At 40.6% G+C, this 13,964-nt stretch overlaps 1 protein-coding gene across 1 annotated transcript; it reads left to right on the forward strand.

The window, feature by feature from the left end:
* The first annotated feature begins 10,350 nt into the window (after positions 1–10,350).
* Positions 10,351–10,715, forward strand: LOC140874455 (transcription factor TCP3-like). The gene is made up of 2 exons (XM_073277746.1): positions 10,351–10,383; positions 10,434–10,715. Exons 1-2 carry the CDS (start codon positions 10,351–10,353, stop codon positions 10,713–10,715), a joined length of 315 nt encoding a protein of 104 aa, XP_073133847.1.
* The last annotated feature ends 3,249 nt before the right edge of the window (positions 10,716–13,964 follow it).

The raw sequence follows: 13,964 nt of genomic DNA on the forward strand, positions 1-13,964 counted from the left end.
GCTTACTTGGAGTATTTTAATTATGGGCTTTCGCTTCCTCCTAATGCCATTTTAATAGAAATTGTTTGTAGGCTTGGTGTGAGTTTTAGTCAGTTGACTCCGGAGGCTATCCTTGTTTTTTCGTGTTTTCTTTGTAGAATAAGCAAAATTTAATTGATTCCGACCGCGGAGCTATTTTTCTCGCTTTTTGTGGTGCGTCGTTCCATGCCCGACTCTTATATTTATTTTCAACCTCGTGTGGACTGTAAATTTTTATCCCGTTTTTCGTCTCCAAAGAGTGCGTGGAGATCAGAATTTTTTTACGTTTGGGATTATAGTGGGGGGGTTCCCACGAGTTGGAGTCTAGGGCCTAGAAAAATCATACTTGGCAAAACTCATCGCACTTTGCAGCTTGACTGTCGATCCTTAGGTCTTTTTGACGAAATAGTCGATCCTAGGAGTTTGGTTCCTACTGGTAATGCTTTGTCCAAGTTGAATTTTGATAACTGTATTTTGCGTCTTCTTGGGATTGTTCTACTCGTGTTAATTTAAAATTTATTAAATTTATTTACTAATCATTGTCTCTTTTCTCTTTGTGTTTGTTTGTAGGTGACAAAATAAGTTTGGCGGAGGTTCGCGCTTGCATAGAGAAAAACGAGAAGACTCCATCAAAGATGTCGAGAAAAGAGTCACCAATGGATCGAGGTAATCACAATTCCCAAGGGATTCCAAGGAGGATGAATTCTCCCGGGCCATCCGACCGTGTCAATCGTTTTGGTCCTCCATCTAAAAATACTGACACTCGTGACCGAAGGAATGGTGGTAGAAGAAATGATGCTGACCGTGATACCCGTATTAGGGAGAATGATAATGGTAGAATAAATCCAAAAAAAAGACGTGATGATGAACGAACAGTTCCTCCCGACACTCGTGAGGGTCGCCACTTGTTCTTGGAGGGTGTGAATCATAAGAATAATGCTGGCTTTTTTTGGGATTTGAAGGATCCAGAGATTGGTTGGAGAACCGGAGCTAATCTCATTGGAGATCATGACAGGTTGCATCTACTGCCTCAGCCTACCGAAGTATTAACTCGGTCTCTTGCCTCGTCTGCCTTCCAGGTATATTATTATATGTTTGTTACTTGTTATGATTTTTATGTAGTAAACAATACTCTTTATCTATGGGTGTTTGCAGATTTTATCGCTTGCCCAAACTTTTCAATTTCGAGAAGAGAGGTCTCGAAATTCCGGGAAAAAATTTGATGACGAGCTGGCGTCATTAAGGGGTGAGTGAAAAAGACTCGGCGAGGAAGGTGCTAAGGCCCGAGATGATTTTCTCAAGTCGCAAAAGGAGCTTGAAGATAAATCCAAAAAGTATGATGCAATGTGCAAGGATATGGAGCTACTTAGGGGAAAATATTCCCATGAATCGGAGACCGGTGAGACTTTTCTCAATTCGTCAATAGGCAAGAATCTCTTGCGAAGTACCGGAGAAAAAGCAATTGAAGGCTATCGAGCATCCACAGCTTTTAGAGATGAAGTGATTCAGCGGGTGATTGTTATTCATGATGAAGTTGTCGTGGATTGTCGCAAAGAACTACGGGATACTCAACTAGTTCCGGAGGAAATTATTATGATGCTTCACCCTAAAATTCCGCAGCCTAGAACTGCAAGAGTTGAGGATGACTCGGATCCTCCCTTAGGAAATTTATTGGGAGGTCTGGGTGACGAGGAGATGATCGAAGCTTTGCGTTCGAACTTCTAGCTTGAATAACGACGACGGGTGCATGTCGAATCTACATGGATAGTACTCTTAGGAGCCGTGGAGCAGTTTAGTTTTTTATTTCTTGCCACTTTTGGGCAATATTTTTTATTTGTAATAAAGACTTTGAAGTCTTATATTTTGTTTGCTCTTTTTGAGTGCGTAAGCAGTTGGTGGAGGAGCAAAGGAAAAACAATTATTTCCCCCTTTTTTATATATATTCAATTTTGTCAGTTATCATATCTCTTTGTTTTCTGAAGTTGCTATTGCATACTTGTTTGATGAATAAAATACTAACGCTTTAATATTGGAGTACTTGGGAGGGGATCAGTCTCCCAAGATTTTGTCTCATGGGGAAGTCCTAAACCCACTTAGTACGTGGTGAGGTATCCCGGGACTTATAATATTATTATGTCGTCCTGACATCTTACAGCGTCATAAGTTCAAATGTCCCATGGGGCTGGCCAAGCCTTTTATTATTGGGAATTTTTTTTTTTTTTTTTATGATTGCTAGGGTCTATGACGTTTACATCGTAAGTAAACGTTGGTATAGGAGAGGAGATATGATAAGCTTTCGACAAAGTAATCTGCTTGTATAACAAAATAATCAAATTAGTTGAAAAATGTATCACAAACTTGTAATATGAAAACATAAGGAAAATATGCTAATAGCAAAAAAGGTAAATTTAGCCTATTATTGGCGAGAGTTGCAGTTTATGCATAAAACTTCTTCAGGTTGGCCACGTTCCAAGGTCTGGGAAGTATTCTTCCATATGAATGTTGGAGGCGATATGTTCCCATCTTCACAATCTCAATTACTTTGTACGGGCCTTCCCATTTTGGGTCTAATTTACCCACAGACTTCAAGATGTCGAATTTTCTCAAGACCAGGTCTCCTACTTGGAAAGATCTTGGTTTGACTCTGTCATTGTATGCTTTAGTCATACAAGCTCGATATCTCTCGGCTCATGTCGAAGCTTCATCTCTCAGTTCATCCACCAAGTCCAATGAAATTCGGAGGGCTTGTTCATTCCCAGATGAAGTGTACTGTTTCACTCGCCATGATTTCTCTCCGATTTCGGCAGGAGCCACAGCTTCCGCTCCGTAGGCCAGGTTGAAAGGAGATTCTCCAGTTGAAGAGCGTGGAGTGGTTCGATATGCCCATAGAACACTTGGCAACTCATCCACCCATTTTCCTTTGGAATTGCCTAGGCGTGTTTTGAGGTGCTGTAGAATGGTCCGGTTGGTGACGTCGGTTTGCCCATTTGCTTGAGGATTCCCTACAGAAGTGAAGAACTGCCTGATAGAGAGTCCTTTGCACCAGTCTTTTATCTTCGCTCCAGAGAATTGAGTTCCATTGTCTGAAACCAAGGTTTGAGGAATGCCAAATCTGCATATTATATTCTTCCATAAGAAATTGATCACATCTCTCTCGGATATTTTGGCCAATGGTTCAGCTTCGACCCATTTGGTGAAATAATCCACAGCTACTATCAGAAATTTTCTTTGTCTGGTAGCAGGAGGAAAAGGACCTACCAAATCCATTCCCCATTGAGCAAAAGGTAGAGGACTTTCCAGGGGCTGTAAGATTGTAGCCGGCTGGTGATGGAAGTTAGCATGCTCTTTACATGCGTGACAATGTTTTGCTAACTCAATAGAGTCTTGCTTCATCGTTGGCCAAAAGTACCCTTGGCGCAATGCTTTCCCCGCGAGAGCTCTGCCAGCTAAGTGATTTTCACATATTCCTTCATGAATTTCACGGAGCACATAGTTTCCCTTAGCTGGTGTTAGACACTTTAGGTAAGGTGAAGAGAAACCTCTTTTGTACAGTTCTCCGTCAATGATCGTGAACCGAGCAGCTCTCACTCTAAGTTTTCGAGCTTCGAATTGGTTAGCAGGTAGTTTCTCTTGCTTCAAATAGTCGATTATTTCATCTTTCCAACTAGGCTCTTTGCTGTCAGCACAGAAGATTGTAACATCACTTCCATCAGTTTTTTCCTTGCCATAAGTTAGGAATGTAATTTTTCTATTATCAATGTTGTCCAAGGAGCTTGCTAACTTGGCAAGGCGGTCTGCTGACTCATTTTCCCCTCTAGGTATCTGCTTTATATCATAGCTGTCTAAACGCGAGAGAAGCTCGTTCACTTGAGTGAGGTATTCAAACATTTTATCTTCCTTCGATTCATAATTTCCATTAACCTGACTGACGATAAGTTGGGAGTCACTGTGTATCGTCAGTCTTTTTGCTCCGACCGACAGGGCCAATTTAATTCCCATGATGAAAGCTTCATATTCTGCCTCATTATTCGTTGCAGGGAATAGAAATTTGACGGCATATTGAAATTTATCTCCCTGTGGGCTCTCCACAACTATACCTGCACTGCTTCCTGTAGAGGTTGATGACCCGTCGACATAAATCATCCATGTTTGGGTGGAGCTTTCTTCTTGAGTTACTGTCATTTCTACTAGAAAATCAGCCAGAATTTGTGCTTTAATCGCTGGACGCGGGCGATATTCAATTCCATATTGGCTCAGTTCAACAGCCCACTTAACCATTCTTCCTGATGCTTCAGGACTCGAGATAATTTGTTTGAGAGGATGATTGGTGAGTACAATTATTGGATGAGAGTGAAAGTAAGGACGTAATTTTCTCGCTGCAATTACCAAAGCCAGTTCCAGTTTCTCGATCTTTGTATATCTTAATTCTGCTCCGTGTAAAGTTCGACTGATATAATAAACTGGTTTGTGCTCACGTCCTACTTCAGAGACCAATACTGCACTTACCGCCTCCGCAGATATTGCCAGATAAATTAACAGGGTGTCGCCTTCGTTTGGTTTTACCAACAACGGCGGAGAGGTCAGATGCACTTTCAAATCGTCAAATGTTTGCTGACACTCTTCTGTCCATTGAAAACCTTTCCCACTCCTCAACATTTTGAAAAATGGTAAACCCTTGTCTGCAGATCTTGAGATAAATCGGTTGAGGGCGGCCAAACGTCCTGTCAACTCTTGGATGCCTTTTACACTTTTCGGAGGATTCATGTTTAAAATTGCTTTGATTTTTTCAGGGTTGGCCTCTATTCCTCGTTCTGACACCATATAACCGAGAAATTTGCCTCCTCGTATACCAAAAGTGCATTTATCCGGATTAAGTTTCATCCTGTATTTTCTGAGTATACTGAAACATTCCTCGAGATCTTCCAAATTATTAGATGCTTGAATACTTTTGACGAGCATGTCATCTATATAAACTTCCATGTTACGCCCGATCAAGTGTTCGAACATGGTATTTACCAGACGCTGATAGGTAGCTCCAGCATTTTTCAACCCAAACGGCATTACATCATAACAATAAATTCCTCGATCAGTGATGAAACTTGCTTTTTCCTGGTCTTTTGGCGCTAGGCCGATCTGATTGTATCCTTGATATGCATCAAGAAAAGTGAGCAGCTCGCATCCTGCTGTCGAATCGACTAAAAAGTCAATTCGAGGGAGTGGAAACGGATCTTTGGGACATGCTTTGTTGAGATCAGTGAAATCTATATACAAACGCCACTTTCCTCCAGGTTTCGGTACTAAAACCACATTTGCAAGCCAATCTGGGTATGAAACTGGCCTGATGTACTTTGCCACTAAGAGTTTCTCCACTTCCGCGGCTATATGCCGATTTTTCTCTGGACCAAATGCTCTTTTCTTTTGCTTCACCGGTCTCATTTTCGGATCAACACGGAGGTGATGAAGCGCATATTCATGAGGTATTCTTGGAAGATGCTCATCACCCCAAGCAAACACGTCCAAATTGCGACCAAGAAAATTTTTCAACTTCTCTTCCAGCTCAGGAGGTAATTCGGTCCCGATCTTTAGGGTTTTCTTGGGATCAGTTGGAATGATTGCCACATGTTTCAGAGTTTCGGTTGCTGTTATTCTCTCTTTGCTCTGGGCTTCTTCATCCACCAAATGTATTCCGTTTTCACGTAAAATTTTTCCAGGTTTCAGTGCTCTTTCCTCACTAGAAACTTGTCTTTTACGATTTCCTGATGAACCCCGCAATGTCACCGCATGACATTCTCTGGCTAGACGATGGTCACCAATGGCTTCTCCTACTCCTCCTGGAGTCGGAAACTTCAGCTTCATGTGATATGTCGATCTGATGGCTTGGAATATATTGAGACTTGGTCGTCCCAATACCACATTGTATGCAGATGAAGCCTTTACTACAAGGAATTTCATCATTTTAGTAGACCTTTTGGGGTAAGAACCCAAGGAAAGAGGAAGCGTTACTTCTCCCAAAGCTTCAACTATTTCTCCGGAAAATCCAACTAGTGGAGTGTTGACTGGAGCTAACTGTGCATTACTAATACCCAACTTCATGAATGCATCATGAAAAATTATGTCGGCTGAACTTCCTGAATCCACTAGAATTTTCTTTACCCAAAAATTGGAGATTGTGGCTGAGATAATTAAAGCATCATTATGGGTGCCCCGAGGGTTCTCCAGATCTTTGTCACTGAATGATAATCCCTCTTGGATGGTTCCAATTTCATATATCGACAAGGATGTGGGGCTAGATAAATTGTTGGTTCCTTTTGCTGCCCGCAGAAGAGCTTTTCTTTCATTGTTCGAGTCGCCACAAGCAGGCCCCCAGTGATTACGGCGATTACCCCTCCTGAGGGCAAATTTTCATCAGCTCGTTCATGTTGTTTCCCAGTTTCATCATGTCGCTTTTGATAGTCACATTTTGGTTGTTCGTCCCGACGCCTGTCATCTCTATTCTCACCGCGGGACTTGTCCACAAAATTTCCCAAATGCCCGCGTTTTATGAGTTTTTCAATTTCTGCTCGCAAACTGAAGCAATCTTCTGTAGTATGACCTTTATCTTTATGAAAATGGCAGTACTTGTCCGAACGCTGGCGCTTTGGGTTATTTTGCATTGGGCGAGGGGGACGCAACAACCCTTGTTTTTCAGCCACTACCAGTATATCGGTCAGACGTGCATTGAGGGGTGTATTTTGGAGGCGGGGGCTCTGTGTTGTTCGCTTCTCGTCTCGCTTTCTAATATCTGATTTATCTTCTTCTCTCTTTCTTTTATTCAAGTAGTGTGGCTCTACAGATTCTTCAACCCGTATGTATTTCTCAGCTCTTTCCAATAATTCCTCTAAGTTTTTGGGCGGCCTTCTCGCTATTGATTCTTTGAACTTCCGATGGCGCAAGTTTTGTTGCATTATTCTAGCTAAAAAATCATGGTTCACGTGTAAGACTTCGTGCACCGCATGAGTAAATCGCCGAACATAGTCCCTCAAACATTCTCCATCTTTTTGAATGACTGTGAACAAATATGCTGCTGTTTTTGGGTATTTTTTGTTAATTGAGAATTGCTGGATGAAGCAGTCAGTAAGTTGCTACAAATTGGCAATAGATCCAGAGGGTAACTTGTTGAACCATGTGAGTGCTCTTCCTGATAATGTTGTTCGGAAAATTTTACAGTATGCAGTATTTGTGATATCATACAAATCTGCTTTCGCGTAGAATTTGTCAATATGGTCTTGGGGGTCACTCGTTCCATCGAACTCAGGTAAGCTGGGGATTTTGACTCCCTTTGGTAATGCTTCAGATAATATGTCATCAGTGAAGGGGCTTCGACGTGACGGCAAAATTGCGGACATATTCTCTCCAGTTACATGTGTGCGAGATCCATCCTTCCGAGCTGGATTAGTGATCTTGTTTTCGCCAAAAATGTCATGAACTATGTGAATACTTGCTTCACCGTCTTTCTGAGTAGTATTTTTCTTGGTCCCCCCTTGATCTTTATCATTCACTTTAGACTTATCTTTATTTGGGTCTCCGTTATTAGGGTCAAGAGATGACGAGCCTTCAGTCTGAGCCTTTTTCTTGCTGCTTTTGCACTTGCGGGTTTCTAGGTACTGAGCAACTGCATATTTTGCTGCGAGTGCTGCTGTGTTTTCCATTAGCGCAGTCAAGTCTTCACGGGTGAGAGTAATACTCGGCGGTGCGTTTCCATTGTTAATATTTCCTTGAGACATTTTTGAAGTAATATGTGTTCTCAATGACGTAGTGAACGGTTTCCCACGGACGGCGCCAAGCTGATGTAGCCAAAAATCACTTGTACTCAACACGTTGCTTTCGCAAAGTCCGGAGTATGAATAAATCCTTGTACGTTCCCTTGGAAGATCTTCAGTGGGTTGTTCCTACGTCACAAACAAAGTCAGAGGAGCCGGGAGGGTTCCCGGCGAAGGCACTCCGACGCTCAAGTCAGTTATTACTCAATGAATAATAATCGAGAGTAGAGCGATATAGTGCTAAAGAAAGTGTGTACCTTAATAATGAGGTGACTTGAGCTATTTATAGATATTCGGAGAGTTTCACGGGCTTGAGCCTTGTATGGGCTTTTTTAGAATTCAAAGTCTGCTTGATTTAAATATATATAATATTTAAATAAGCTTGGGCCTCAAAAATATTTGGAGTGGACCTTCATGATTGGGCTCAGGCCCAGTTGAATTTTTAGGTGTAACCTATCAACAACCTTTTCCTTACTTTGTTTTTAAAAAAATTATATACACATAAAATGAACCAGTCAGTCACTTTCTCCCTTAAGTGGTGAAACAACCAATCAACATCTTTCCTTTTCTATAGAGATAATGAGAATCCCATGTGAATGAAATTTTTAGCATTTTTGTGGGACAAAATAATTGAATATAATTGTGAGAAACAATATATAACAGTGAGGAGAAGGAATGAAAACAGTTTACTAATGGAACTATTGCTATAGGTACATTTTAGGTTGTATTTAGGATGCCAATTTTCCTTATCGAGGATAACAGAAAATAAAAAACCAAAAAAATGTAATTAGATTCAAGGGTAATTTTGTAATTTATTATGCAAAATATAAACTAATTAAGTGTTACAAAAAATGTACATCGAGAATTTTTCATTCTCAGTGATAGATGGAGGGTACTAATTTTGACATTACTCCCACAGCACAGATTGACAGTGACAATGCGGAGGATTGAGCACACCAGTGTTTGATTGCTCTTTGCTCATGTTCCATTTAAACTATATTTGCATGCGTGCCTCGAGAATTATTTGTTGGTTCCACAAGCAAGTAATTATCTCACATATATATATATATATATATAGATTGATTGGAATTTAGAATATTTATATATTCGATATCATAATTTTTTTTTAATTATTTGAGGAAAATATGTGATATAATAAACGTGGAAATTCTTAATCTTGATTTTGTCGAAAAATGATGTCTTTTACATTCATTGCATGTGTTTACTGAATCATACTTTCAAAATATAGTACTTTAAATTAAATACTAATATTTGCTTTTTTGTTTTAAAAAATCTAAAATGAACCACCAAGCAGTGAAGTAAGATTGAATTTTATTTCGGGAAAAAAAAAAAACCAAACATTTTCCAAAAAAAATATAGAAACAAAATTTAGATAGCTAATAAATTTTATGAGTTATTTATTTTGTCTTCAAGTCGTGGTTTCTAGCTAGCTAGAGTCTCTCGAGTACAAACATATCCGTGATTTATTGGAATATCCAATTACCAGTCTTCTCCTATCATAAATTTCGGAGTATAAGATCTTTTTGAATTAAAAAATCAAACTATTTACCCTGAGTAAATTAAGTATTCCTTATTAGTTTGTTGAGCTTAGATCGGCGAACAGTGTAACACATTTTGTTTTTTTGTTTTTGTTTTTTTTCTTCTTCCCCCTTCATCTTTTGTGGTCGAGTTTATGTTACGCTCTATATTAAAATATAATTTTTTTTTTTTTTTTGTAATGGAGTATATGCCATACTTGAATATAAACAATGTTCTAAAAAGCTTGATTAAGTCTTGCTTAAACTTTAAACTTCTCTAAAACGCTTTGTTTCGTCCAAAAGCGGTAAAAAAAAAAAAAGCGGTCAAACATAGGTTGACAATGTCAAGTGTCATTAAATACACTTAAATGTGATTTTTCTAAAAACCAAAATTGATTAATAAAACGAAAATAGATAATAAATTAGCGTTTTTACTAGTGAGTGATTGTTAGCAATGTTAGAAATGTATAATATTGTATGGTTAAGTGTAGCGATGATGTGAATGCAGTATATATTGAGGGATTTTACGGCTAATGTTTTAAATTAAACCAATTAATTTAGTTTATGTTCGATGACACGAGATATGAAACGAATGATGAAATAAATTGAATTAGAATCTCACAAATAATTAATGCATTACACTTGGTTTGTTTGAGATGACTAAAATTATAGTTTAAATTAAAAACGTTTCGCTTAATCTCGCAGTAATCGCGCTTAAACTTAAAAAGTTTGAAACTTGACTCTGCCGCTTCACGATTTTTAAAACCTTGAAAAAAAGTTAAACAAGTAGGAAGCTTTAATTAATCGAAGTAGACCCGGCCCCTTGTTTTACATGACATAGATCTTACATATGATCCTTCCCAAACACTTTTACCACTGCTCTCAAGGCCTCTCATACAGAAGGATAGATGAGCCTAGAAGAGTCAGTGTTGAGCTGTCTCTCACCACCAGTACCTTTTCCATGTCGTCTCACTACTGGATAAGCTAGGCAAAAAATGAAGGACTCATTTTCAAGAAACCACCGCAAGGTTTCTTGATCAAGCCCTACGTACGTACTCATCAAAAGCACCATCTGCAGTCGCCGAGTCTTAGAGCTTTGAATCCGGGTGGAGCTGCAGGATACATATTAGGCCAACACCAGTTTTTTTCACAAAGGGGAACCCTTCAGTCCAGAAACACTCCTTCGGTTCGTGCTTGGATTGATCCAATTGCAGATGCTGATCATAATCAGCACCCACCAATTACGCCTGTGGATACATCATCAATGTCCAGCATTGGATTCGCCTCTGGAGAAGAAGGTGGATTCCCAGAGTTTCACGTTCCTTCACGAATTCAAGAGAAGCAATTTGGCTACTCTTAACAATATTCCATCCTCTGATTCTCGCCATCAAGTTTAACTTAACTCATCAAGCCAAGCCTGAATTCCTCTCTTTTTCTGTTGTCTCGATCGAGTACTTTAAAAGTCAGTGTATTGTTAGATTAAATGCACTTTTGAAGGACTCACATTAATATAAATAAACCAAAAGTTGTCAATGCTCATTGTTTTAGCTGTTATGCTGTGATCTGGACTGGACTGGAGAAGCAGAGGGGGGAAGCTGGATTAATGATTTCAGGTTTAATTTTGTGAGCCCGGTTCGCCACAATGTCTTAGTTGAGTCTTTTCCTAGCTTCAAGTTTGATACCCCATGAAATTATTTTAACCCGAACCCGTTAATTATGGGTTTATAAGGGTTGGCTCAATTATGGGGTTATTATTTATAAAGGATACGCCCAAATTCTTACAGGGTAGGGCATGTACAGGCCTGGGCTGTAGTTAACAGGGTAACCCGAGTTGTTGTCTAATGGACCGACCCGAGCTGGGGTCTAATGAACCGACCCGAGCTGGGGTATATTGGGCCGATTTGAGCTATGGTCTAATGGGCTTGGTATGTTTCCTAATTTATATAGGACTCGGTTATGTTGGAGATAAGCTTGACCATTGCACAGATATGAATGAGATATGGATAAACTCAAGAACGGACCAATGAATGAAGAGTCCTACTTCAGGACATGTTATAATTCGACTAGGTAACTTACTCTATTTTTCCTATAAATACAGGTACTGTTACGACTCATTATTCATTATTCACTACTCATTATTCATTACGCATTCACGTGCACTTGCGCACCCATACTCTCTCGTTTTTGCATTAATCATACCCTCTGCCTTCAAGACACTGACTTTAGCATCGGAGGGGTCACGCCGAAAACACTTTCGGCGCCCCTTGACCTAGCTGTTGCTTGTGCAGAACTAGGTGATACCCGACCCGACCTGCTTTCTAAAGGATTTAGAGGATCCATTCTACCAGACCGAACCCGAGGTAAAATTTCGACATCATCAATTGGCGCCATCTGTGGGAATTTGAAGAAAAAGAGTTTCGATGGCTAATCAGAATGGAGATCACCCAAATTTAGAGGTATTAGTAGCTCAGGCTGTTCAAAGGGCTTTTGCAGAAAGAGCAGGGGCCAATCCACTGCACATTGATCATAATGCCCACCTCGATGAAATCAGAAAGTTGAAGGAGGAGATGGAGCAGTTAAGGAAAAAACAGTCCGGGTACCTATCTACCACAACAAGAAACATTCCTTTTACTCAGGAGATATTGGACGCCGACCTCCCCAATTAGTTTAAATTGCCTCATGTTGGGGAGTATGATGGCAAAGGGGATCCTGAAGACCATTTGGCACGCTTTGAGAATGCAGCTCTGTTGCATAAATATTCTGATCAGATCAAGTGCAGGGCTTTCCTTACTACTCTCATAGGACCGGCCCAGCAATGGTTTAATATGCTACGCCCGGGGGAGATCAAGGAATTCAAGGATTTTAGCAAATCCTTTTTGCATCACTTTGCTAGCAGCAAAAACATCCTACCACTACTTTCAGCCTTTTTGCAATCAAGCAACGGGAACATGAAAATCTGAGAGCCTATATCCGCAGGTTCAGCGCCTTGGCCTTCGAGGTACCCACGGCTACGACAGACCTACTCATCAGTGCCTTCATGCAAGGGCTGGATACAAAGGATTTTCTTAAATCTTTAATAAAAAGGGCGCCAGAAACATACGAGGAATTACTCACCCGGGCTGAAAAATATATCAACATGGAAAAAATACAGGTTTCGCGGGCAGCTATGAAGAGGGAACGACCAAAAAGTCCAAAGAACAATAGGGTTCCGAGTAGTAATTCAGGGGTGGGACAACCATTCCGACCCACATTATTGGGGGAATTCACCGCTTTCACTCCTTTATGCATGAACAAAGTCCGAGCCCTACAAATTTGTGACGATCGGAGACTCACACAGAGGCCTCCCTGGGCTGAGAAGGGACCTCGAAACAGGGAATCAGATAAATATTGTAACTTTCACAATGAATATGGGCATACTACGGAGGACTGTCGTCAATTAGATCAAGAAATCGAAAGGATAATACAGCAACATTCTGAGTTGAAAAATATATTGACCCGTCAAGAGGGGTATCGCCCGAACAGGGGACAGGGAGGAAGGTCAAGACAAAGAGCCAAGACTGGCCCTCCCCATGAAAATTTTAACCAACCCAATCAAGACCAGCCCAGGGATGACCGGGCTAATCAAAGACCAGCTCCGCCTGCTCGAGGAATTATCAACATGATTTCCGGAGGCCCCACTGATGGAGATTCCAACCGAGCTAGGAAAACGAATAGTAGAAAATTAGTAAATATGGAGATCGGCAATCAAATTGTCCACAATGGCCCGACCCTCTCTTTTTGGCCGGAAGATCTGAAAGGGATTTCTAACAACCATAATGATGCACTGGTGATAAGGGCCATGGTCGCAAATTATGATGTAGCCCGGATATTCGTGGATTCAGGAAGCTCTGTCAACATCCTATTTCAGGAAGCAATAAATCAAATGGACTTGGGGCAATACAAGATAGAGCCAGTCGTAACATCACTTTTTGGTTTCACAGGTCATGCTATCCGACCTGTGGGGTTGGTGCATTTACCCCTAACTCTGGGTAAGAGCAACATCCGCAAAACCAGGATTGTGAGTTTCATTATTGTTGATGCTCCATCTGCCTACAATGTCATATTAGGCAGACCTGCCATGACCACTTTCATGGCAGTTGCGTCAGCCCTGCATCAGAAAATAAAATTCCCGGTGGGATATGAGGTCGGTGAAGTACAAGGGGATCAAATTATAGCTCGCAAATGTTATGTGGAGGAAGTCAGAATAGAGCAAAAAGTGGCAAGGACTGATAATATTGACAGACCTGGGCTGTCTGGCATGGAAAAAGTCAACTTGATAGAGGACACATCTGTCACCACTGAAGAAGAAATTGAGGAAATCCTGATTTCACCTCCCTCTGGAGTGGTAAAAATTGCTCGCACCCTTGAAACACGATTGAAACAACTGCTACTGGAGTGCTTGGAAAAAAATAAGGATATTTTTGCCTGGTCAGTTTCCGACCTAGTAGGGGTACATCGAGAAGTGGCAGAACACCAGCTCAATGTAATAAAGGGTTGTCGCCCTATCATTCAAAAGAAACGGCACTTCGGTCCTGAAAAAGATGCGGTAATAAAAGAACAAGTAGACGAA

Source organism: Henckelia pumila, chromosome 1, assembly GCF_033568475.1.
Source record: "Henckelia pumila isolate YLH828 chromosome 1, ASM3356847v2, whole genome shotgun sequence".
In the NCBI taxonomy this organism is placed as follows: domain Eukaryota; kingdom Viridiplantae; phylum Streptophyta; class Magnoliopsida; order Lamiales; family Gesneriaceae; genus Henckelia; species Henckelia pumila.